This window comes from Mustela nivalis (assembly GCF_964662115.1).
Source record: "Mustela nivalis genome assembly, chromosome: 4".
NCBI lineage: Eukaryota > Metazoa > Chordata > Mammalia > Carnivora > Mustelidae > Mustela > Mustela nivalis.
The window spans coordinates 154,309,103-154,334,501 of NC_139023.1; the positions used below are offsets into that span (position 1 = coordinate 154,309,103).

A 25,399-nucleotide genomic window follows, 5' to 3' on the forward strand; every position below is an offset into this window, starting at 1 on the left:
TATTTTTTATTTTACTTTTCCTTCCCTCATTGGGGACTGTTTCTTTTAGCCTACCTTCTCTTTAGGTATGCCAAATCTGCTCTAGGATTCACCCATAATTTTTATACTTTTAGTTATCCTCTTCATTTTATAATTTATCTTTGCTTAAAATGTATCACTTTCTGTAGTTTCTAGTTCCTTGACAGAATTTATAAGCCTGACTCTTACTTCCATGACCATAGCAAACAGAGTGATTTTTAGATTATGTTTGTCTTTTGTCTGGTGTTTCTACTGGTGTTGGCTCATACTCGATTCTTCTTGCATTGTATTATCTTTGATTGTTTGCTCTGGATGTTATTTTAAAAATTAATGATAGAAATAATATGAAGCATTGGATACTGTTAGATCCCTCCAGAGAAGAGTTTCATTTCCTTCTCTCATCTCCATAAAAAGGGTGCCAGTAGTCCCAAATCAATGCTGGAGGATTTCTGATCCAACCAAATGATTCCAGTCCATATCCTCACTTTTGGGCTGTTTCTTAGGGTCCTGTCGCAGGGTGGGAGTGTTTCACTAGGGTTAATACATCCTGGACTCCAGCCCTATGTCCAACTGACTGCCAAATGCTCAGTTTTTCCTCTCACCTTTGTTAAGTTGCCTGGTTATAACTAATACTGTTTATGTTAAAATAACATTCACATTCTGATACTGTCTGGAGTGTAATATTTTGGTTGTCATATCTCTGCTTCTTCCACTGTGATTTTCCTCTCATCAGAATGTGAAGCATATAAAAATCAATGTAGTACCCAGAAAATGCTGGAGCTTGCTCTGAGTAGAAAACTATCTGTGGCTGATCACCAAGATGCAATGATATTAACCATCAAAAAGAATCTGAACATAGCTTTAAATCCCCAGGATCAGAAAAGCATTCTTGGGACATCCCCTCATCCATAATCCAATAAGATCCTCTCAAATGTTCCTGTACAATGTTTTAGTTGTGTGGGTTCAGGAAGAATAGTTCACTAAAAATTCTCTTTTAAACATAGCAGAAGAAAGTGCTGCTTCTCTCTGAGCTGCTTCCATTAAATTTTTTTTTCTTCATTGTATGCCTCAGATGTTTTTTCATTAAAACTACTTTGTTGCATTACTTCTGTACATAATCTTAATGTCATAGCAGATGTGAACATCTAAATAATCAGCTCAATTTGGCTACTGACAACTATAAAATTTTGTTCATTATCTGAAGCCAGTAATCTTTCAGAGAATTTCTTCATATCTTTTGGAAACGTGGGAGAAAAATTAAGTATATTAGCATTCTGTAAGAATACAGGGTCTGTTTAGTCCTAAACTTTTTCATTCATTTTCCATTGACTGATTGAGAGCAAAAAGGAGAATGGAAATAAATTCAAAGAAACTGTATTTTCAGCAAGCAGTTGACTAAGAAAATCCCCCAAACTCCAAAATCACATGTGAGTGCTACAGTAGGCAACTGAGACCAGAAGCACTGGGCAGGAAGCCCATACTGGAAATCAAGAGAACATTTTGAGAAAGAACGGAGACTGCACAGAGTCCAAACACTGACAAGGGAGAGAGAGAGAAGGATAGAAAGTGACTAATCAGAGATAGCAGACCTTAGAATGCACCAGAGTAAAGTAACTTTCTAAAAGAAATAGTATCTTTGAAGGCAAATTGTGTCTCCCTGTGGCCTGTGCATAAATCAGGAAGTCCAGGATGCTGTGTATAATCTCTTCAGAACTAGGTTAGGTAATGAGAAGCAGAGTAAGTGTGGCTTCATAGAGTTGCCATATTTTAAAGAAGTAATCTTTTGCTATAGCAACAGAGGAGAACCCATGAGAGATGAATTCTGTAAAGCTACCCTGGCCTTTCTACTCCTGGTCCTAGTCCAGGAAAATTCAACTCATTCAAATATGAAGATTAGAAAGTCATATGTACAACGTCCACTCAAAAATATAGTGAGAAAACTGAAATTGGGTAGATAATATTCCTATGGAAGATGAAAAAAAATTTTTTTAAAGATTCCATTCATTTATTTGAAGAGATCATAAGTAGGCAGAGAGGCAGGCAGAGAGAGAGAGGAGGAAGCACACTCTCTGCTGAGCAGAGAGCCCGATGCGGAGCTTGATCCCAGGACCCTTGGATCATGACCCGAGCTGAAGGCAGAGACTAACTCACTGAGCCACCCAGGCACCCCTGGAAGATAAAAATTTAACAAAAAATTGTTATCATAAATGAAACTTGTGATTCTGCATCCCAACATGAATTTGAGAAACTTAACTGAAGCAATCATCCCATGAATTAAAAATCAAAAAAGTAGTATAAGAGGTAGCAGGGAGCCAGAAAACAAGTTATTAATGTTTACCTTTCATAAGAATGCAATCAGAGAATTGATGATTGTGACATTTTAGGAATGCACGGTAAAGAATTAACCTTACCCAAAGAGAGGTCTGGTCTTTGCCTTCACGTTCTAGGAGGTGATCTCCAAGAGGGTGGCTTTATTTACTTGGAGGCTTTGGGCCACACTGGACAGTCTAACAATGTGATCCAAGACCACATGGATTCATCTCTACTCACAGATGGGTTGGGTGCTAAAACCGCCAGAAGGGCAGCCAACCATGCCTACATAGTTGGGTCCCAATAAAAACTCTGGAAACCAAGGCTCAGATAAGCTTCCCTCGTTAGCAGTGTTTCTTGTGTATTGTTGCACATAAGTTCTGGGATGGTAACAATGTCCACAACTGGACAAGGACATGACAACTGGAAGCTCCGTGTATGGAACTTTCCCGGACTCTACCCTGTGCACCAATTCCCTTGGCTGATTTTATCTGTATTCTTTTGCTATAACCATAACTGTGAGTATAACAGCCTTCAGTGAACCCTTTGAGTAAATTATTAAATCTAAGGGTGATCCTGGGAACCTTTAAACTGTGAAGTTGGTGTCAAAGTGAGGTTGATCTCATAAGGACTGCTTCCCTAATTTTGCAGGAAAGCTTTGAAGTTTGGCCATAAAACACATTAGATATTGTAAGTCATGCCTAGCGATGGGGTATATTTTGTGTTTATACAGAAAAACCCTGTTGGAGTGCCTGGATGGATCAGTCAGTTAAGCATCTGCCTTCGGCTCAGGTAATGATCCCAGGGTCCTGGGATCGAGTCCTGCATTGGCCTCCCTGCTCAGTGGGGAGTCTTCTTCTCCCTCTCCTGGTCATCCTGCTTGTGCTCTCTCTCTCTCTGTCAAGTGAATAAATAAAATCATAAAAAGAAAAAAAAACCCTGATGGGTTTATGTGTGGACTATTTGTGTACCTCTGTGAATTTCTGCTTGTAATACCTATAGTTCTTGCTCCATTTATTTTAATCCTATATTATATTTAATTTAGGTAATATATTTGGTCCATAGAAAAGCCTCTTTTCCTGTTTTAAAAAAAATGAGGGCAAATTGATACTATTTTGATAAGTGAAAGACAAAATAATTATGTCTGTTTTTGCCATTAGTATGTAAAATATACAATTCAGAACAACTAGAGAAAGTTATTCCTATACCTAGCAACAGTGATTTCGGGATATGGACATAATGAGAAAGTAACATTCTTCAGGTTTTTCTCCTATTCTTACCCTGTGTTCTCTCACTTTAGCCACTTTCAGTATCTTCAGTTCCCTTGAAAACTTCCCTTCTCACCTGCTAAGCAAAAATCAACCCTATTTCCATCTAATCTTAGTTGACTGCAGAGTCCTTCCCCCAGAGTGCTTCACTGTAGGTCCTTCTTCTGCCCATCTCTAGTTAATACTGAATTGACAGTACTTTATCTGACCTCCCATCCCACCATCTCCCCTCTTATTTTAACCCAAAGACCAGTCTGCTATTTTACAAAGAAAAATGATGCTGTCAGAAATTCCCTAGTTGTCTTGTGCCTACCAACAAAACAATCTGCATTCTCAACAAAACTCACAAAGACTTCTTTGTTTTATTTTATTTTGTTTATTACCTCTTGTCTCCCAAATTTTTTTGTTCCATTAATTATCTTTCCCTCCTTCCTATATCTTCAGCCTCTTTCTACAAGCTGCAAGTTTCTCCCTTATTAAAACAAACACCTCATACAAGACAATACCCTCCTTTAACTCTAGATACTTATCTAAGCTCTGATTTCCTTAATAGTCAAGCTCCTTAAAGAGTGGTGTATGTACACTTACTATATCCACATCTTTGCCTTCGATCACTTCCCATGCTTCAAACTCTTCTCCCCACCCCCATTATTTCCCATGACCTACAGCATAAAGTCTGAACCCTTTATATACTCGCCCCTGTCTCTGTAGCTTCTTTGATACCATTTCTCACATTACACAATGTTTCTATATTGGCCAGCCACCCAGAACAAATCATACTGTTTAAAGCATCTGTGCTGTTCACCTACCATATCCATCTTATGTCTGAAACCATCCTTTTAGAATTTGAGGGACCTAAGAAAACAGTGCTAGGGCTCCTCACTATGAAACCCTGCTGGGAATTATATTGCCATTGTGTTGAATCTACAAATCAATTTGGATTTTTTTAAGGTTTTATTTATTTATTTGACAGAGAGACCACAAGTAGGCAGAGAGGCAGGTAGAGAGAGAGAGAGAGAGAGGAGAAAGCAGGCTCCCTACCAAGCAGAGAGCATGATGCAGGACTCAATCCCAGGACCCTGAGATCATGACCTGAGCTGAAGGCAGAGGTTTAACCCACTGAGCCACCCAGGCGCCCTCAATTTGGATTTTTAAACAATATTTAAAATTATTTTATACATTACATGTTAGATTTGTTTCTAGTTCTTTTACTTTTTTTTTTTTCCAACATTAAACTCATCTTGTATTTGTGGAAGAATGCCAAATTGATCAGGACATGGTCCTTTTTATGTGTTGCTAGATTTAATTTGTCAGTATTTTGTTTAGGATTGCTGCCTGTATATTCATGAGATACTGACCTATAATTTACTTTTCTTGGAAAGCCCTTATCAAGTACTGTTACCAATAGAGTTGCCAGATTTAGCAAATAAAATATGGGACATTCAGTTAAATTTGAATTTCAAATAAACAATATATATTTTTTTAGTTTGTGTATATCCTGTGCAATATTTTACACTAAAACATCATTCATTGTTTATCTGAAATTTGGATTAACTCGGGAGCCCTAGCTATCAAGGTTTTGTTTACTTCACAAGTTCAAAAATGTTTCCTCTTTTTGTATTCTTTGGAGGAATTTGTGAACTTCCTAAATGCCTGATAAACTTTACTGGTGAAACAATATGTGCCAGGAGTTTTCTTCATGGGAAGGTTAAATACAGACTAAGGTTATTTAATAGATAAACGTTTGGATATTCTATTTCTTCTCCTGTCAGTTTTGTTAGGATGTTTACAAAGAATGTGTCCATTTCATATAAATTTTCAAGTTGATTGGCCATGCAGTTTCTCTTTCTTTCTTTCTTTCTTTTTTTTTTTTTTTTTAAGATTTTACTTATTTATTTTACAGAGAGAGAGAGAGAGAGAACATGAGCAGGGAGTTGGGGGAGCAAGGGGAGAGAGAGGGAGAGGGAGGCTCCCCACAGAGCAAGGAGGCTGATGCAGGACTCCATCCTAGGACCCCGGGATCATGACCTGAGTGCAAGGCAGATGCTTAATGGATCCACGTGCCCTGGCCATCTGTTTCTTATATTTTAATATGTAGGATCATTATAATCTCTTGATAAGGCAATTCTTATGTTCTTTTTACTTCTAGTAATATTAACACAAATTTGACTTTTGGCATTTGAGTAGCTATACTAGATTTCTTTGGTTAATGTTTTTATGATATATCTTTTTCCATCCTTTTACTTTCATTTTTTATGTGCCATACTTACGGTGTCTGTTTAAGCTATATGATTAGGTTTTGCTTTTGTAATCAGTCTGACAATCTTTGTGTTGTAACTGAAACATTTAGTACATTTCCTAAGTGTTTCTGAGTTTAAAACTACCATCTTATCTTTATTTATATTTGTTCCATCTGTTCTATGCTACCATTCTTCTTTCTTGCCTTTTTCTAACCAATTTAATATTTATAATTCCATTTCCCCCTCCATTAGCTTATTATAGCTTTTAAAATGAAGTTGTTTTATTTTGAGGTAATTTTAGATTGTGGTACAGTTGTAAGATCTATCACAGAGAGATTCTGTGTGCCCTTTACCCAGTTTCCTCTTGCAAAACTGTAGTACAACCTTGCCACTGGAATTGACATTGTTGCAGTCAGATTCAGAATGTTTCCATCACCATTACCACAGGAATCTCTCATCTTGTCCTTTATAACCACATACTTCTTGACCCCTGGCAACCACCAAGCTTTTCCCCATTTCTATAATTTTATCTTTTCAAAACAAAATATACAAAAATACATGGAAGTATACAGATGTGACACTTGGAATTTTTTTTTTTAAGATTTTATTTATTTGACAGAGATCACAAGTAGGCAGAGAGGCAGACAGAGAGAGAGGGGGAAACAGGCTCCTTGCTGAGCAGAGAGCCTGATCCCAGGTCCCTGTGATCATGACCTGAGCCGAAGGCAGAGGCCCAACCCACTGAGCCACCCAGGTGCCCCCGAATTTTTTTTTTTTAATTCAACACGATACTCTGGAAATTCATTCAGGTTGTTGCATATATCAATAATTTGTTCCCCTTTTTTGCTGAGTACTATAGTATGGATGTAGAACAGTTTGTTTAGCCCTTCACCAGATGAGGGACCTCTGGGTTCTTTATAGTTTGGGGCTATTATAAATAAAGCTGCTATAAACGTTTGTGTATAGGTTTTTTGTGAACACAAGTCATTTTTCTGGGCCAAAGTCATTTCTGTGTAATAGGCTGTATGTAGTTTCATATTTAGGTTTTTAACAACTACAGCTGTTTTTCAGAGTGGCTGTACGATTTTACATTGTCACCAACAATGTGTGAGTGATCCAGCTTCTCCATATTCTTATGAACATTGGGTGTTTTCACAATTTTTATATTAGCCATTCTGATAGGTGTGTAGTGTGATCTGTCATTATGGTTTTAATTTGCATTTCCCTAATGGCTAATCATGTTGAACATCTCTTTTCATTTGCTTGTACACCATCCAAATACCTGCTTTGATGAGTTCCTGTTCATCTTTCATTTTCTACCTGGATTTTTAAAAAAAAATTGGTGGGGTTTGAGAGGTCTTTATGTGATATAGATATTAGTCTTTTGTCAGATACATGGTTTGCAGATATTTTCTCCCAGTGTGTAACTTGCCTTTCATCCTGTCTTTATGTTCTCCACTGAGTAAATTTTTTAGTTTTGATGAGGTTCAGTTGATCTTTTTTTTTTTTTTAAGATTTTATTTATTTATTTGGCAGACAGAGATCACAAGTAGACAGAGAGGCAGCAAGAGAGAGAGGAAGAAGCAGGTTCCCTGCCGAGCAGAGAGCCTGATACAGGGCTGGATTCCAGGACCCTGGGATTATGACCTTAGCCAAAGGCAGAGGCTTTGAACCACTGAGCCACCCAGGCGCCTGATCAGGTTATCCTTTAATGGATTGTGCTTTTGGTGTTAACTCTAAGAACATTTAGCTTTAGATCCCAAAGATTTTCTTGTGCCTTTTTTTTTTTTTTCTTAAGTTTTATGGTTTCACATTTTGCATTTAATTCTGTTATCCAAAATGAATTAATTTTTCTGTAAGGGTGTAAGGTGGGGCACTTAGGTTGAAGTTCATTCTTTTTCTTAAACCTATATGGGTGTCTTTTATCAGTTGTGCAAATTCTTGACTACTATGTCTTTAGATGTACCTTTCCCCCATTTTCTGTCTTCACCTTCCAAGACTAGAGTTATATGAATGTTAGCTTTTTCACTTTGTTACATTTATCTCTCATGCTCTTTTCTGTTTTACATTTTCCCTTGTTTCTCTCTGTGCTCCCAACTGGTTATTTTCTTCTTATCTTCCTTTTCTCATACTGGCAACTCTGTTCATCCCCCTTTTTTTAATTCTCATTATATTTTCTTGTATTCATACTGTATCTTTGGGATTATTTTCCTTCTTCTTATGGTAGATACTTTAGAAGTCCATTTAGAGCTAGTCTACTGATTCCACAATTTTCTTTAACCTTAAAATATTTTTATTTGCCCTTATCTTGAAACTTAAGTTGCTGGTTGTGCAGTTCTAGGATGAGTCATTCTCTGAGCACTTGACAGGTGTTAGTTCACTGTCTTCCATTGTTATTATTGAGAACTGCTATCAGTCTTTGTAGGTAAGCTGTCTTTCCTCTCTTGTTTCTTTCAAAATTTTTAATCTTTGATATTATACAGTATCTTTTTATTAAACTACTTGAGTTACCTTATGCTTCCTAATTTTAAGTTCATGTCATTTATTGTTTAAAACTTCAGCCACTAAATTAAAATAATACCATTCTGTGATTTACTCTCCCTCCCCTACCCAGGACTAACCATATTGGAATATTGATGAGCACTGTTATATTTTCAAACTTTATCAGTTTCGTAATTTATATTTTCCTCTCATTCTTCTGTGCTTCATTCTAAGTAATTTCAATAATAACTTCCAGTTTGTTAATTTTGTTTTCAGCTCTCTCTAATCTGTTTAGCCCGATGTGGGACTCAATCCCAGGGTCTGGGGATCATGGCCCAAGCTGAAGGCAGACGCTTAACTGAGCCACCCAGGTGCCTGGGCAGTGACTTTATATTGAAGCTTAAACCAGCTATGATGAAAAAAAAGGTCAGGACATTCTAGACAGAAAGAACAGCTTGTGCATGGGCCTTGAGGCAAAAAATACTTTGTTATGTTTGAGGAACTGAAAGATTGTCTATACAGCTATAGCATAGTGAGTGAGAGGGAGCGTGGTAGTAGCTGAAGGTAAAGAGATGGGGAGAGGGCCAATCATACAGAACAATGTGTGCAATGATAAGCTGTTAGATTTTCTCTTATGTAAATGATAAGTCATCAAAAGGTTTTATGCTGGGAAGTAATTGATCTGATTTATATTTTGAGAAGATCATTCTTACAATTCCATGGAGGATCGGTTGTTAAGGGCAAGAATTCCTGGAATTGGGAACACTAATTCAGAGTCTGTTGCTATATTCTAGGTAAGAAATTACTTTGTTTGAACTTGAACTTGTGAACTTGTGTGATGATAATAGAGGTAGAAATAGAGAGATTCAGAATATATTCTGAAGGGAGAAAAGCGAATGTGTTTTTTTTAAATATAGCTGAGCAAGCAACGTCGCTGTGTAGGAGGAGATCATGCATAAATGGTTATGCTATATTACGTCATATCTGAAAGGCCATCATCTCATGACAACTTTCTCAGTGATACAGCCCTCCTGAGCTTCTTTAAATGTAAGCTTTAAAACATCAAAGTTAATATTGAAGGGTAGAGCTCAGGTAGAGAGCTGTGAGGAATACCAAGATCCTTCCTTAGAGGGGAATCCAGAAGAATTAAAACTAGTGTGCCCAAATACCTGCTGCTCTTTTGGGTTTTCTGATGAGTTACTATCTTAAATAATTTACTCAAGAAATAAAATGACTTTGTCTTGGGGTTGCTATGCAAAAGGGAAAAAAATTGCTATTTAAACAGTTATGAATCACTAGCTATGTGTAACAGATTGCCGGTTTAGCAGTATTTTTTAAAATATATTTTTAAAGATTTTATTTATTTATTTGACAGAGAGAGACAAAACAAGAGAGGGAACACAGCAGAGGAGTGGGAGAGGGAGAAGCAGGCTTCCCACTGAGCAGGGAGCCTGATGCGGGGCTCGATCCTAGGACTCCGGGATCATGACCTTAGCTGAAGGCAGACGCTTAAGGACTGAGCCACCCAGGCACCCCTGTTTAACATTATTAATAGGAGTTTATTTTTCTGATGTAATAAGAAAGGCTGAAGGAAGATTGCTGTTGGTATCACTTCAGTAGTTCAACAGTGTCAGGGTTGGCATCTCTGGTTTTCTTGCCTTTCGTCATACTAATCAGAGTAGCTTTCTCATGATTGGTTTGAACCAGCAATATCAATACCCTTTTTGTAATCAAGATATTTTTTTAAAGGAAGATGGAAGAAGAAAATGGTTATTGGGTAGACAATTAACAGATTATCTACAATGGTCTAGACTTAAGAAGAATGATAGAAGAAGGAACAGAACAAATTCTTGAAACAGACGAAAATGTGACTTTTTGATCATAATGACAGTTTAAAAATAATTCTACCTTCGTAAACCTACAAAGTAATATGTTCAGGTAGTAATTAAATTGACAAATCCATTCAGTGACTATTTAAGCCTAGGACATATATATAGCAGTGTGCTAGGTTCTATGAGAGCTATAAAACATGATACCCATTCCCAGTCTTCAGGAAACTTCTAAACAATAATTCTTGGTATTATACTTTCTTCATTATAACTCTTGCACAGGCATTATTTCTTTTGAAGTCAGAACTACTATGTACAAGGAAAATTTTTATCTGATGAAAAAATGAAGAGTAGTAGGCCTTGTAGACTCCCACCTATACCTCTCTGGCTTTTACCACTACAGCATTCACAGGCAGATTTCTAGCTACCAGTACTTGCACCTCTTTTCTCCCAAGCATGGGAGGCAGCTCTGGCCCTGTGTAGTCAGCGCAATTTACAAATGCCTGAGAATTATTAACTTCCCATCTCAACAGCACTCACCAAAGGACTGATGGGATTTATTATATAGATACCCCAGCCCTCTTGACCCTCGGGTGGTTAACTTTGGGGTATGTGTTTCATATCATCTCCTAAAGTTTTCCCATGGGATTATGCTCCAGTCATTACCAGTGTGGTTGCTGGCTTGATAAGGCACCTTTTATTTACTGCCTTCCCTTCTTTGTCTTACTTTCCCACCTCTTACCGATGTTTCCTGAATCCTCCAGATAAACTACCTGCACTCAAATCCTTGTCTCAGGATTATAGTGGGCATTTCCACCCCGTTATTTCCCCAATACCCACGCCTCAGCTAAAATGCTTAGTTCAATGCATGGGCACATGATTCAAGCCAAGCCAGTTGGAATCCTTCCCAGGGAATTTCGTTCAGTCTGAAACAGGGAGAAAGGAGCTTTCTTCCCCCTTTTCTTTCTTTCTTTTTTTTGTCCTCTCCATCATTGTATTTTCAGAATAGTGCCTGGCATAAAGTAGGATCTTGCTAAATATTTGTTGAATATTTAATAAATAAAATTCCTATAACTTCTTTGCTGCCAACTGTATTTATGAGCAGATCTTAATTTTAAGACATATAAAATACTCTTAGTATAGTAGATCACAGTGCTACAGCATGGTATAGCAGTTGAGAGCATGGACTCAGAAGCCAGACTACCTGAGATTTAAGCTCTGCCAGTTGCCAATTGTTTGACTATGCTAATTATGTCCACTGCCTCCCAGCTCCTTCTACCCTCTCCTCTGTATCATAAGGGTTCTGGAGTCATAAAAATCATTTCCTAGATTCACTTGCCAAGTGGTCACCAGTTCCTAATGGGAAATTAAAAAGAAAGAAGGGGATGGGAGGCATTTTTCCTTTCTTTAGGCTCCAGTGGCCTGGGCACACTGTGCTCCTCTACTCAGGCTCCAGGAGTAGGGGGGAGGGGGGCCTCTGAAGGCTGCTGGCTTCTTGCAAAACAGGTAGCAGTAATAGTTCTAATAATGCAATAGTTAAGTTCCAAAAGCTTCTGATGCACAGTGTTTGTGGGTTTTGGATAACACTGCTTTCTCTTTTGTTCCTCCAGTGCTAGGACGCTGGCTCTGCTTGCAGTTCCCTTTGGATTATACCTTCCTCCTTTTTGCTCCTCCAGATAAGGATTCCCTCAGCAATAGAGGTGATACATTATCTCTGAAATACCCAAAGTGGTTTTCTTTTCCTGACTGGACACTGACTAATAATAATGTGACCTTGAGCAAGTAATTTTTGCATCAGTAACTTCCTCTATAAAATGAAGATAGATGAAAATAGTAATCTGTCTCATTGGCATTATTAAGATTAAATGAGCTAATGTTTTTAGAGTACTTAGAACAGTGCCTGGCACAAAGCAGACACTATGTTTGCTGAGTAAGTGGTATCATGTATCATATTCTGTTGTTAAATACATATGGTGTTAGCCATTAAGTTTATAAAATCTGATGTCCCTCTCCATACATCTGTCACATTCTGTTACCTGCCTCCCCCACCATTTCTTGTCCTTACTGCTTATTGCTATCATTTCTCTGCCTGTGACCTCTATGCCGTATCTTCTTTTGCATCTCTTCTGTCATTAAATCAGCATGTATGTTTTTCAGTGTCCTTTTCTCTCGTTTGTTTTAGACACAGACATTTTGGAGACCCAAAGGTTTCAATGTTTTTATGAAGTTTTGTATTGTAGGATGTGCAGTGGTGAGTGTGGGTATGCAGGGTAGGAAGCAGCACTGGCAGTGGAAGACTAGCATGAGAACCTGAAGACAAATCCTGAATCTACAGAGTGGGATGTCAGGGACCTTGTATACCAGAAATGTTGAGAAATACAGATTCTTTTGGCTAAATCTTGTCCACAGTAAGATTATTTTACATTTGTATGGAATTCTTTCATTGGTTACAATTTAGGGATTTGAGAACAGTGTTGTTTTTTATTTCATACTCAATAAGGAAAGCCGATTCAGATTTTCGGGTTACAGTTACTCCATTCCCAAGATCCTAGAGACCAAAACCTTGCAGAAAACAAAACAAAACAAAAAATGTAGGAATGAGTTAGACCTGGAATACTGAATAAATTATTCAGTTTACTGAAAAAAGAGAATACTGTGGTGTCTATATAAGTGTTGGATCATTGTTCAGAGAACTGGTCACAGAAACTCCTAGAATGATTGTTGAAGTTCTCCACAAACTAAGATCATGTCAATTTTTACAGTCCTGTACACTTTCAGCTTGTCCTACTAGGCACATGTTATATACAGGTATCCCTCAGTTTCCAAAAAGTTGGTTACACGACTTTGCTTTTAGGAAAGAACTGGATCAGTACCTGTTTTCACTGAGCAAAAGAAACCCAAAGAGGATTTTTGCTTCACAAAAAAGCCATTACTATACCATAGGCCTTTCATAAAAGTGAAGTGTAACTTGAATTTTCAGAAAGTCAGGGATACTCTTCCCAGTATGCCTTTTCAACTTATGTAAGGTCTTATAGAAATGTTTTACTTTTGGACAATAGGGAAATCTGTACTTCTTTTTCTTTATAAGTCCAACTTTCAACTATGCGTAAGTGCATTTTTTAGCCTAATTAGAATTCTAGGCTTTAAATTTAGATGGGTATTTGTAAAAGTCCATCTGAAAATCTCATATTGCTTTTGAATATCTTTCCCTCCTCCCTCCCTTCTTTCCTTCCTTCCTTTCTTATCTGTCTCTCTGTCTATCTAAAGTAGGCTCCATGCCCAGCATGAAGCTCAGTGTGGGCCTTGAACTCACAACACAAGACCTGAGCCGAAATCAAGAAATGGACACTTAACTGCCTGAGCTTCCCAGGTGTCCCTCGAATTTTTTTTTTTAAATACAAACTACTAAGCATAATAACAAAATTATTTAGAGGACAAAGTTATGTCACCTTTATATTCATATTAATATTTACATCAGAGTTTGAAATTTTTAGTCATTACCAAAATTAAAACTATCTTTGGCTATATATAAGATCAGTATAGTATTAATATACCACGGATTTACTCTAAGTGGAAAAACCTACAAAAAAATTGGATAATTTGAAAAGAATCTACAAAAGGATTATTTTTTTACTGCATGAGAACAATAGATACTCAACCAAATATGGTTCAAGCAATGTGATTACAATTCAAGAGCTGCTTAACTACCATTTCCTAAAATAGAAAAGTCATACTCACTTCCTCTCAAGTGATCCCTATATTTTCATATCGTATTCTGCAGCTCTCACTGTTAAAGTCTAATTTGTTGACCATTTTGATACAGTGCTCTCCAACTGGAAAAATAAGTCACTGGCTTTAGAACATTTCCATTACCTGAAGACTTTCCATCATGCTTCTATACAGTCAGTCCTGCTCCCACCTCTAGCCCTAGAGCAAAACACTTCTGCTTTGATTCTATATATTTGCTTTTTCTAGAAATGTCATATAGATAGAATCATAAAATATGTTGTCTTCTGTGTCTGGCTTCTTTTACTTAGCATGCTTTTAAGGTTCATCTGTATTATAGCTTGTATCAGTGTTCATTTCTTTTTTTCTCCCTACACTCCTTTTTATTAATAGATGGCATTCTAATATATGGGTATATCCACATTTTTGTTTATTGATTCATCAGCCAGTGGACATTTAGTTTGTTTCTAGTTTTTGGCTATTAGAAATAAAACTCCTGTAAAACCTCACATACAAGTTTTTTGGTTTTTTTTGTTTTATGCTTTTTTGTGGACATAGGTATTCATCTCTCTTGGGAAGATGCCTAGGGGTAGAATTGCTGGGTAAATACATGTTTCAATTTTTTAAAAAAAGATTTTATTTATTTGACAGACAGAGATCACAAGTAGGCAGAGAGGCAGGGGGGAAGCAGGCTCCCTGCTGAGCAGAGAGCCCAATTCGGGGCTTGATCCTAGGATCCTGAGATCATGACCTGAGCCAAAGGCAGAGGCTTAACCCACTGAGTCACATAGGCACCCCTATATGTTTCAGTTTTAGAAACTGCCAAACTATTTTATATAGTGACTTTACTATTTTATATTCCCATCAGTAATGAATGAATGTTCCACTTTTTCCACATCTTCAACACTTGCTATTTTCTTTTTAAATTATAGCCATCCTAATGAGTATGAAATGGTAATCTTATTGTGGTTTTAGTTTGCATTTTCTTAATGATTAATGATGTTAAATATATTTCATATGCTTAGTAGCCATTCATCATTGAGTTTTTTATCATAGACTAATTTAAGAACTGGTAGCCTATGTGCAGAAGGGTGAGTTTTTGCACACACACACATACGTACATATCTCATATGTAGGTATATATATAAACATACCTATAAAACTAGCACCCCAAAATATAGCATGCAAGGCATACAGTTTAATACATATTATTAACTTTTATCACTTTCTGAACAATGAACTTTCTCAACAATCACTTTCTTACCATTTGCTGTTGTTATATATTCTACTTATACATTATAAAAACCCACAAGACAGTATTATTATTGTAATTTTAAACAAATAATAGTCATTTTAAATGTACATAATTACCCTGGCTTTTATTCTTTTTTCCTTCTGCAGATTTAGGATCATTTTCCTTTATCAGGACTGCCGACCATGACTTCATTCAGCTTTTGTTTGTCCAAAAACATCTTTATTTTACCTTGATCCTGAAAGCTTTTCCCCTGGATATAAAACTCAAGGTTAGCAGTTTTGTTTTTGTTTTTTCTTTAGCAATTTAAAGATGTCATTCTTGGGATGCTTGGGTGGCTCAGTGGGTTAAGGCCTCTGCCTTCAGCTTGGGTCATAATCCCAGAGTCCTGGGATCCAGCCCTGCATGGACTCTCTGCTCAGCAGGGAGCCTGCTTCCAACTCTCTCTGCCTGTTGAATAAATAAATAAAATCTTAAAAAAAAAAAAAAAAGATGTCATTCTTTGGCCTTCTGGATTTCATATTTCTATTGAAGGGTCAGCATTCACTTACTGCTTTTTAAAATTTACCATGTCTTTTTTCTCTGGTCCTTTTATGATTTTCTTTATCTTTAGTTTTCAAATTTTTGTATTATGATGTGTTCCAGATGATATATTATACCAGAGAGGACTTGACCTTTCCTCTATTAGGCAGAATCAACCCCTTTTTAATAGGTAGAAGGATAAGGACTTATCTTAATCCAATGAAGGAGTGAGCTGTGTGTATACAGGCTGGGCTGTAAAATTTCAGTAAGACCCAGTTCACCTCTGGCTCATTCCTGTTCTTCAGAGACTGTTTGATGGGTTTTTGATTGAGGGCTTGATGGTCTGTCTCTGTCTCCTTAGACCAGAAAGATTATAGAAGATTCATTTCAGCGTTTTGATCGTTTTGAGCTCGTTTCTCTACATTTCCATCTACACAGCTTCAAAAAATGGGAAATATCTTCAGGAAGCGATCAGTCTTATGTTTGTGACAGACCCTCTCCCTCCAGCCAGACTTTGTCCACTCAGCACCATGAAACCCTGGGAGATTTCACTTTGTTTTTAGACTTTTCTGGCACAATTTTCTGTCCTTTTATACCATCTCAGAATTCAGTCCATGTAGGTGGAAAATAGATCATTATGTATATCTAGTGGGTCCCCTAGTTTCCAACTGGTTGTTTTAACCCCGCACAATTACCAAAAGCTTGCTGATTCTCTTTCCCTTAGTGAAGGTCCTTTTACCTGGGACAAAACTGATCCTCCATTCCTCACCTAAAATCTATAAATTCTTCTCAAATATCATCAGCACACCTAGGGTAGACAGCACACCTGTCCAGAATTTCAGTTTGAATTATTTTGATTGCTTTAATAGAACTATAGTGTATTTAAAAACATGATTTTTGCAGTTTGTCATTTTCTTAATCCTGATTGTGGCAGTGGAGGCTTTTAAAAAGTAAATAACTTTTTGGTGGACATTTAGTTCAAATTGAGTCACAAAAATAGTTTTTTTGAAGAAAAACAGAATAACTTTTTCTTACTATTTTTCATTGGAATTGCTAGCAGTAGAATGAAAGGTTTTTGTTTTTTCTTAATCTGCATTTTCATTTCTTCAGAAACATATTGTTGAGGGGTGCCTGGGTGGCTCAGTTGGTTAAGTATCTACCTTTGGTTCAGGTCATGATCCTAGGATCCTGGGATCCAGCCCCTCATCCAGCTTCCTGCACAAGGAGCCTACTTCTCCCCTCCCTGCCAATCCCCCTGCGTGTGCCCTCTCTCTGTCAAATGAATAAAATCCTAAAAAAGAAAAGAAATGTACTGTTGAACTATATCACTAATTATATCACTAAGTACAATACTACTACACCACATTGAATCTCTGGAGTTAGTATATAGTTAGGCCTCAGAACCAGTGGTCTCCCCACAAGTGGATGTGCCTATTTGATAATGCTCTAGTATGGTTATCCTTCCCCTCCTACGCCTTTAAAAACAACCTAAAAATATTAAATCTCAATATAAGACTAATATTTGAGAAACTAATATGTGTGTAGGGTAGTGGTTTTCAGTTTTTAATTTATTTTTTACAGATTTTATTTATTTGACAGATAGAGATCACAAGTAGGCAGAGAGGCAGGCAAAGACAGGAAGGGAAGCAGGCTTCCCGATCCCGGGACCCTGAGATCATGACCTGAGCCGAAGGCGGAAGCTTTAACCCACTGAGTCACCCGGGTGCCCCGGTTTTCAGTTTTTTACATTAACTAGGCAACTTGAAAGAAAAAGAATGATCTTATATGTACCTAATCTTATGTAGAGTATCTTAGCTAACTATAGGAGTTAATCAAGAAATTAAAAAAAAATTACTGAGTTTATTATTTATTGCTTTGTGTGTGGGGGGGTAGTTTACCAAAAAAAGGATATATAATATACTCTTTCATCAGGATTTTCCAATGTGGTTTGATGATCAGATTACAAAAAGTCCAAATTTTTAGGATAACTGAATGAAAAAAATAATAAGAATTGCATTAGTTGATACAACTAAGATCATTTCTACCCAATCCTGCCAGATTGACATTATAAATTCCAGTTTATCTGCAGAATAACTATTCATACATGTAGGATGAGGACCTACTTTGGAAACAACTTCAGTCCTAACCCAGAATTAGCTTATTGCTAAATATTTGCATTGCTACAATTTGTGAGAAGCTGAATTTAGGCAAAGTTTGACAAATCAAATTTTATTTTGATATCATCTAGGGGGAATCCCCTGATTAAATCATTTTATTAGAAGACTAAGATTGAGTAATATTGTGTAATCTAAAGTTTGGTCTATATAATTTATTACATGTGAACCGCTATAAACTCTTACTTCAACAAATACTATTTGAAACAAGTAGGCTCACAACTAATTGGTATTCTTAAAACCAAAGGATTTCCTAGATCTTGAAATATTTATCTTTTAAAATTTTAATTATAATCTCTTGACCACCTAACAATAGCAAAAGTTAACATTTATTTTCTCACATTATGAACAAATATTCACAGAATTATAAAATCATACAGTTTAAGAGCTGAATGTTACCTTAGAGATTGTCCCCCAAATCTCATTTTATAGTTTGTCAGTCAAAAGCCTAGAAATAAATATTAAGTGTACTGTTCAAAACCACAAGCCCTTGCTGGATTATAATTTATATATTCTTTTCTTTTTTAAAGACTAATTTATTTATTTTAGAGAGAGTGTGAAGGAGTAGGGGGAGGGACAGAGGGAGAGAATCCTCAAGTGGACTCCCCAAGTGCAGGGCCAAACACAGGGCTGGATCCCTGAGATCATGATTAGAGCCAAAACTAAGAAGTCTGATGTTCAAGAGATTGGGCCACCCAGGTGCCCCTCAATTTATACATTCTTTATGAAGAACATAAACACTTTATTTTTCATCATCTTTTAGGAAGATACATCGTATTAGTAATAAATTTGGATAATCATTTTTAGAATATATGAAATTGATGTGTTCCTGAAAAGGTTAAGTTTTAGAAAACAATCATATTTTCCCATTTAAAACCATAACAATAGTAGACACAAGAGAAACAGCTTTAGGGATACCTGGGTGGCTCAGTCAGTTGAGCATCCATCTCTTGAGCATTTGATGCTTGATTTTGGCTCAGGTCTTGATCTCAGGGTCTTTGGGATTGGCACTCGGGCCCAGGACCGTGCTCAGCAGAGAATGTGCTTGAGGATTCTCTCTCTCTTCCTTTCCCTCTACCCCCCCCCCCACCGTCTCTTTCTCAAATAAATAAATAATGTGGTGTTTTTTTTTTTTTAAGTGTCCTATTCTTTTTTTTTTTTTTAATTTTTAATTTTTTATAAACATATATTTTTATCCCCAGGGGTACAGGTCTGTGAATCACCAGGTTTACACACTTCACAGCACTCACCAAAGCACATACCCTCCCCAATGTCCATAATCCCACCCCCTTCTCCCAAACCCCCTCCCCCCAGCAACCCTCAGTTTGTTTTGTGAGATTAAGAGTCACTTATAGGACATTTTAGTTTTCTGATAAACTTATAACAGTATGCCAGGTAATTTATAATAGTGAACCAAACCTCTTCTGTATTTAACCCATCTTTACAGAACCAGATTTGGTACTAGATTTTTTATGTGTGCTACCAGATTCTGCGTATGGTTTTTATTCCCAAAAGGAAAAAACGTGGTACTATAACCAACAATTGCCTAGATCTCATTTAAATTTTATCACTTCACTGTGCTTTTTTTTTTTAAGATTTTATTTTATTTATTTGACAGACAGAGATCACAAGTAGGCAGAGAAACAGGCAGAGAGAGGAGGAAGCAGGCTCCCTGCTGAGCAGAGAGCCCGATGTGGGGCTCCATGCGGGGCTTGATCCCAGGACACTGGGATCATGACTTGAGCCGAGGGCAGAGGCTTTAACCCACTAAGCCACCCAGGCGCCCCTTCACTGTGCTTTTTGATGTTACTTCTAGGCCAGGAATTACAGCCTAAGAGTGAAGTCTTAGCATCCATGGTAAAAGCAGATTAAATACAGAAATGTATTCCTATTCACTGTGATGCAGTAAAGAATGGAAATTGAAATGGAAAGGGTTGGTTTCTTCTGAGGGCTATGAGAGAAGATTCCAGGCCTCTCTCCTTACCCTGTAGATGGCTGACTTCTCTGTGTGTCTTTTCATTGTCTAACCTCTGTGCCTTTCTCTGTGTCCAAATTCCCCTATTAATTTTGTAAGGACACCAATCATTGGATTGGGGGCCTACCCAACTCCATATGAGCTCATCCTAACTGATTACATCTGTAATGACCCTATTTTCAAATAAGGTCACAGTTGTAACTGTGCTATAAACAGCATATTAAAAACCCAAATTGACAAATCATACTATATTATTGAAATAGCAATAAACCTACTTTTAAAATTTATTATTAAATTCAGTGGCATTAGTATATGCACAATTTGGGCAGCCAATATCCATTTCCAAAAAAAATCATTATTATTATTATTATTTTTAAAGATTTTATTTATTTATTTGACAGACAAAGATCATAAGTAGGCAGAGAGAGAGAGGAAGAGGCAGGCTTCCTGCCAAGCAGAGAGCCCAATTTGGGGACCATCCCAGGACTCTGGGATCATGACCTGAGCCGAAGGCAGAGGCTTTAATCCACTGAGCCACCCAGGCGGCCCAGAAAGATTTTTTTTTTTTTTTAAAGATTTTTATTTATTTATTTGACAGAGAGAGAGAGCTCAAGTAGGCAGAGAAGCAGGTGTGGGGTGGGGGCGCAGCGGGGAGAAGCAGGCTCCCGGCTGAACAGAGAGCCCAATGCGGGGGCGGGGGGGCTGGATCCCAGGAGCCTGGGATCATGACCCTAACCGAAGGCAGAGGCTTAACCCACTGAGCCACCCAGGCGCCCCACCAGAAAGATCATTTTTAAAAATCTTGCTTTTATTAGTAAATCTAGATAAAGAGCTGCCGGTTTGAGTTATTATTGGTCAGGGTTACTGAATACAAACCAAACAGGCACACACAGTCGAACAAATGCTGAGAAAATAAGACAATATTAAATTTACTGAGAAAATAAGACAATATTAAAATCTGTTGACGCTGTAAGCGCAATACATGGAAAAAACAGACCTTAAAACTAAATACAACAACACAGAAATAGCATAATAAGATGTCAGTGAAAGTCCTTCTACTTTGGGAAAAGCAGCCTGCGATGCTAGTAAGCAGTTAAGGTAGCTTTGGTGTGCTCTTACTAAACACTAAAATGAAGGTTCTTAACTTGGGTCTGGAGGGGTGTGTAAATGCAATATGCACTTGGCGAATATAAGCAGCTGGGGGGTGCGAAGCATTCATTCCTTTTATGGGGGTCTCAGAAAGATCTTTGATTTAAAAGTTTTTACATTATGATGTAAGGGAGACGAGACAGTAAATAGATAAGATAGCCAAAGGTGGGCGGTGGCGGGAAATCCTACTTTTCGCGCAGCAGCTGTTCGAGGGTGAGCCAGAGCCCAGCCAGGAGGTCGCAACCAGGAATCCGGAGCCGGGGGAGGGGGCGGAGCCAGGGAAGACAACACCCGCCCCCCCCCCCTTCGGGACCCCAGGGGCGCCCTTGTTTACCTCGCGACATTGGACACCCGAGACAAAGAGGGAAGGGAGGGAGGGGACCTTCTGAGGGAAACTCCACGGGCGGGAAACGCCTTACTGAAATATCGTTTGGTAACACCACCCGAAAGGCGGGAACAATCGCCCTCCCGCGCCCCCCCGCGCCCCTTCCCAGGTTCCCCGCCACCTCCAGTCTTCCTGAGCTTCTGTCCTAGCCCCAGCGACAGCGGGCGGAGCGGGGCAATCGGCCCGCAGGGCAAGCTCCTTAGCTTCTATTTGTTATTCTTCGGACCGGACAGAGGACGCCCTGTAGGGTTACACGGCCGAACGACTACAGCTTCCAGGAGACAAGCCTGTGGGGCCGAATTGGGGCGGAAGAGAGACACGACCCGGACAGTGGTCAGAGAGAGGGTAGGGCAGTCTGCTTGTAACCTCAGTACCTGTAAACTGCCGCCGCCGACCCCCCAACAACCTTGTTTGTCGACTCAGTATTTTTAAATCTGGCGGGGCTTTCCCTTTCAGGCCAACCACTCCCCCCGTTTACCGCCCCAGCCAGTCAGCGCCAGGCCCGCCATTTTTCAAACCCTTTTCCTGCCGCCAATCAGGATCGAGCAGTACATTCCTCTCCTGACCGGTTCTAACGGGTCTGGGAGTTAACGACCTGGGCGACCCACCGAACCTGCTAGGCTGGGGCTGGAGGGACGGGCCTGGCGAGACACCGACCAATCGGAGGGCTTCGTGGTGGTAGGGCGTGGCCTACGGGAGTTTGAATAATCATCAGACCCAATCAGAGAGGCGGGGGTGTGGCCTGTGGCCAGGCTCGTCAAGTTGCCGTGGCGCGGAGAACTCTGCAAAACAAGAGGCTGAGGATTGCGTTAGCGATAAACCAGTTCACGCCGGAGCCCTGGGAAGGAAGCGCCTCTGTTAGATCCGGCCTCTTCGCGGGACTCTCAGAAAAGCTACCACCAGGCAAGAATCCCCTTTAGCCCCTTCGAGTTCGTGGGCCTGTCGTTCCCCCTTTCCTCATAGCCTTCTAGCCGGGCCTGGCACTATGGCTCTCGGGGTTCGACCTGGCGAGCGGAATCTGGGGTGCGGGCCGGTGAGGGCCGGGGGCTGTGGCGGGAGGGCGGTCGGGGCCGGCGGGAGGGCGGGAAGCTCGTCCGGGCCCGGTTTCAGTCGTTTTTTGAATGTCGGTCGCGAAGCGACAACTCTTTGAGTGCGGCCAGCGGCGTGGAAGCCGGGGAAGCATTTCTGTCAGGAAAAAGGTTTCGACGGCGCGCCCGGCGTTCCCTTCCCCAGCCCGGGCCTAGGCGGAGGGCGGGCGGCGGGTGGCGGCCTCTCGGGCCTTCGGGAGCGACGTGGTGATCGCGCGTGAGTCGGCTCGGCCGCGGCTCTTCTGCTGGGTGCCGGGAGGAGGGTGTGTGAGCGGAGGCGGCCGCCCGGGGCGGGCTGGCGGGGGAGCCTGGCGCGGGCCGCCTTCCTTCCGAGAGGGGGCGGGCGTGTATTTGGGCGGGAAGCTGAGCCCAGCCAGCGTCCACCCACCGCTTCTCTCCCCGCTACGTAGACGCCGCCTGTCACCATGGGTAAAGGAGACCCCAACAAGCCGCGGGGCAAGATGTCCTCGTACGCCTTCTTCGTGCAGACCTGCCGGGAAGAGCACAAGAAGAAACACCCGGACTCTTCCGTCAATTTCGCCGAATTTTCCAAGAAATGTTCGGAGAGATGGAAGGTGAGACCGGAATTCGGACAGAGCTAAGGGTTTTTTCAGGTGTTGTTTGTTTGTTTGTTTTTGGCTAGAACCTTAAACGGGTAGGTGACTTGTAACCTTCAACTTGGTTACGGTCGTGACTCGTCCACATATTTTATTTTGAGTTTGGGGCAGACGACCTTAGGTTTTCGTTTACTTCCATACTAAAGGTAAAATGCTGCTAACCACGGAAAATGTAGCCCTTAAGGATGACCATGATCTTTTGGATGCGTGTAGCTTATAGTTTTGCTGTACTTTATTCCTTATTTCATACCCATAGACCATGTCTGCAAAGGAGAAGTCGAAATTTGAAGATATGGCAAAAAGTGACAAAGCTCGGTATGACAGGGAGATGAAAAATTATGTGCCTCCCAAAGGTGACAAGAAAGGAAAGAAAAAAGATCCCAATGCTCCTAAAAGGCCTCCGTAAGTTGATTTTCAAATCAGTCAAATTGCCCCATAATTTTCCACACAGTTGATTAACTCCGTTGCTTCCTTTCAGGTCTGCTTTCTTCCTGTTTTGCTCTGAACATCGCCCAAAGATCAAAAGTGAACACCCTGGTTTATCCATTGGGGATACTGCAAAAAAATTGGGTGAAATGTGGTCTGAACAGTCAGCCAAAGATAAACAACCGTATGAACAGAAAGCAGCAAAGCTAAAGGAGAAGTATGAAAAGGTACATTGTCTTTTTTAAGCCCAAGATATTTTCTAAATAAAGATGTTAGAAATAGGTATGAACTGTAGAGTTGGAAAGTTTAGTTCCTCTTGAATTATGGTTGTCAGCTGTATTTGGAGAAGATCTAGTGAAAACTGTACATTTAAGACTTAGCTATTTGAAACTTCCTTCTTTTGACTGAAACCAGTGTTGGTAGCATTGGTAGATTCCTGCATAGAGACTCATTTGCAGTTCTGAGTCTCTTAGTTTTAAGAAATGGAGGGCTAAATACTTTGTTTTATGTAGATGTACCTAAAATAAGTGGGGGTGGGCAATATGAGGTAAATTGGACAGTGATAGTGAAAGTTTTGACATTTCCAACCCCCTCATTTTACATCATTAGCTTTCTAAATCCTCTGAAAGCTGGGTTATTAGACTTTGAATACCTCTTTGGATAGTCATCAGGGTTATTGGTCAATAAGCTTAGAATGTTTACAGCTTAGTGGTTTTCACAGTTGAGTAATGACACCGGATGCTGATTTTATTTTTTGACCATATTTCAGGATATTGCTGCATATCGCGCCAAGGGCAAAAGTGAAGCTGGAAAGAAGGGCCCTGGCAGGCCAACAGGTTCAAAGAAGAAGAATGAACCAGAGGATGAAGAGGAAGAGGAAGAGGAGGAAGAAGATGAAGATGATGAGGAAGAAGAGGAAGATGAAGAATAAATGGCTATCCTGTAATGATATGTGTGGAGTGTGTGTGTGTGCTCAGGCAATTGTTTTGCTAAGAATGTGAATTCAAGTGCAGCTCAATATTAGCTTCAGTATAAAAACTGTACAGATTTTTGTATAGCTGATAAGATTCTTTGTAGAGAAAATACTTTTTTAAAAATGCAGGTTGTAGCTTTTTGAGGGGCTACTACATACAGTTAGATTTTAAAGCTTCTGATGTTGAATGTTTCTAAATATTTAATGGTTTTCTTAATTTCTTGACTTGTGTATTGTAGCACAGCAAACTTGTAGGAATTAGTATCAATAGTAAATTTTGGGTTTTTTAGAATGTTGCATTTTTTTTTTAATTTTTGTAATAAAATTATGTATATTATTTCTTTTGTCTTTGTCTTAATCTGCTACGTTAATTTTCACTTTAAAAATGCTCCAGGTCTGGAACCACATCAGCTTTTTCTTGTATTTGTGCCTAATTCTCAGACACAGTTGATTTAGTAAAATGTTTGGTTAAAAAACTTAAAACATGCCCATATTCTGAATTACAAGTATTTAAAAAATAGATCTGAAATTTAATGAACTTCTAAAATTGGTGCTGTTTTGACAAAATGAGTGTTTTTTTCTTTTTTCTTGATGCTGTTTATTACTAACTTGTCCCTTGACACTATCTTTAGGGAAACTTTCTCTTTAATATGAGGCAGAGGAGCTAATACAGTGAGTACATCCCTGAAAACCTAAACCTTTAAAAACATCATTAGTAAGAGGTTAAATTTTCTTTTCTTTCTTTCTTTTCTTTTCTTTTTTTTTTTAAGATTTTATTTATTTATTTATTTGACAGAGAGAGAGATCACAAGTAGGCAGAGAGGCAGGCAGAGAGAGAGGAGGAAGCAGGCTCCCTGCCGAGCAGAGAGCCCGATGTGGTACTCGATCCCAGGACCTGAGATCATGACCTGAGCCGAAGGCAGCGGCTTAACCCACTGAGCCACCCAGGCGCCCCTAAATTTTCTT

At 39.2% G+C, this 25,399-nt stretch overlaps 1 protein-coding gene and 1 long non-coding RNA gene across 5 annotated transcripts; one reads left to right on the plus strand and one right to left on the minus strand.

The window, feature by feature from the left end:
- Positions 1 to 2,001: 2,001 nt before the first annotated feature.
- Positions 2,002 to 21,200, minus strand: LOC309862749. 2 transcript variants are annotated; one of them, XR_014310691.1, is made up of 3 exons: positions 21,134 to 21,200; positions 17,545 to 17,634; positions 2,002 to 2,187 (listed from the first exon to the last, which is right to left on the minus strand). It is a non-coding gene; the product is annotated as an uncharacterized lncRNA (long non-coding RNA). The 2 variants fall into 2 exon arrangements; XR_014310692.1 differs by lacking the exon at positions 2,002 to 2,187 and adding an exon at positions 15,405 to 15,574 and having other exon boundaries at positions 21,134 to 21,199.
- An 857-nt stretch (positions 21,201 to 22,057) lies between these two features.
- HMGB2 (high mobility group box 2) lies at positions 22,058 to 24,770 on the plus strand. Of its 3 annotated transcripts, none has more exons than XM_082726950.1 (5): positions 22,058 to 22,232; positions 22,828 to 22,992; positions 23,291 to 23,436; positions 23,513 to 23,687; positions 24,230 to 24,770. In XM_082726950.1, the coding sequence occupies exons 2-5, from the start codon at positions 22,843 to 22,845 to the stop codon at positions 24,389 to 24,391; spliced, it is 633 nt and encodes a 210-aa protein (XP_082583076.1). In that variant the 5' UTR covers positions 22,058 to 22,232; positions 22,828 to 22,842; the 3' UTR covers positions 24,392 to 24,770. The 3 variants fall into 3 exon arrangements, with proteins under 3 accessions (XP_082583076.1, XP_082583074.1, XP_082583075.1); XM_082726948.1 differs by having other exon boundaries at positions 22,167 to 22,362; XM_082726949.1 differs by lacking the exon at positions 22,058 to 22,232 and adding an exon at positions 22,416 to 22,680.
- Positions 24,771 to 25,399: the final 629 nt, after the last annotated feature.

Coding starts and splice junctions, on each gene's coding strand:
- HMGB2 (XM_082726948.1), top strand. CDS start 22,315: ATGGCTCTCGGGGTTCGACCTGGCGAGCGGAATCTGGGGTGCGGGCCG. Junction 23,437..23,512: donor AATGCTCCTAAAAGGCCTCC/GTAAGTTGATTT, acceptor GCTTCCTTTCAG/GTCTGCTTTCTTCCTGTTTT. Junction 23,688..24,229: donor TAAAGGAGAAGTATGAAAAG/GTACATTGTCTT, acceptor ACCATATTTCAG/GATATTGCTGCATATCGCGC.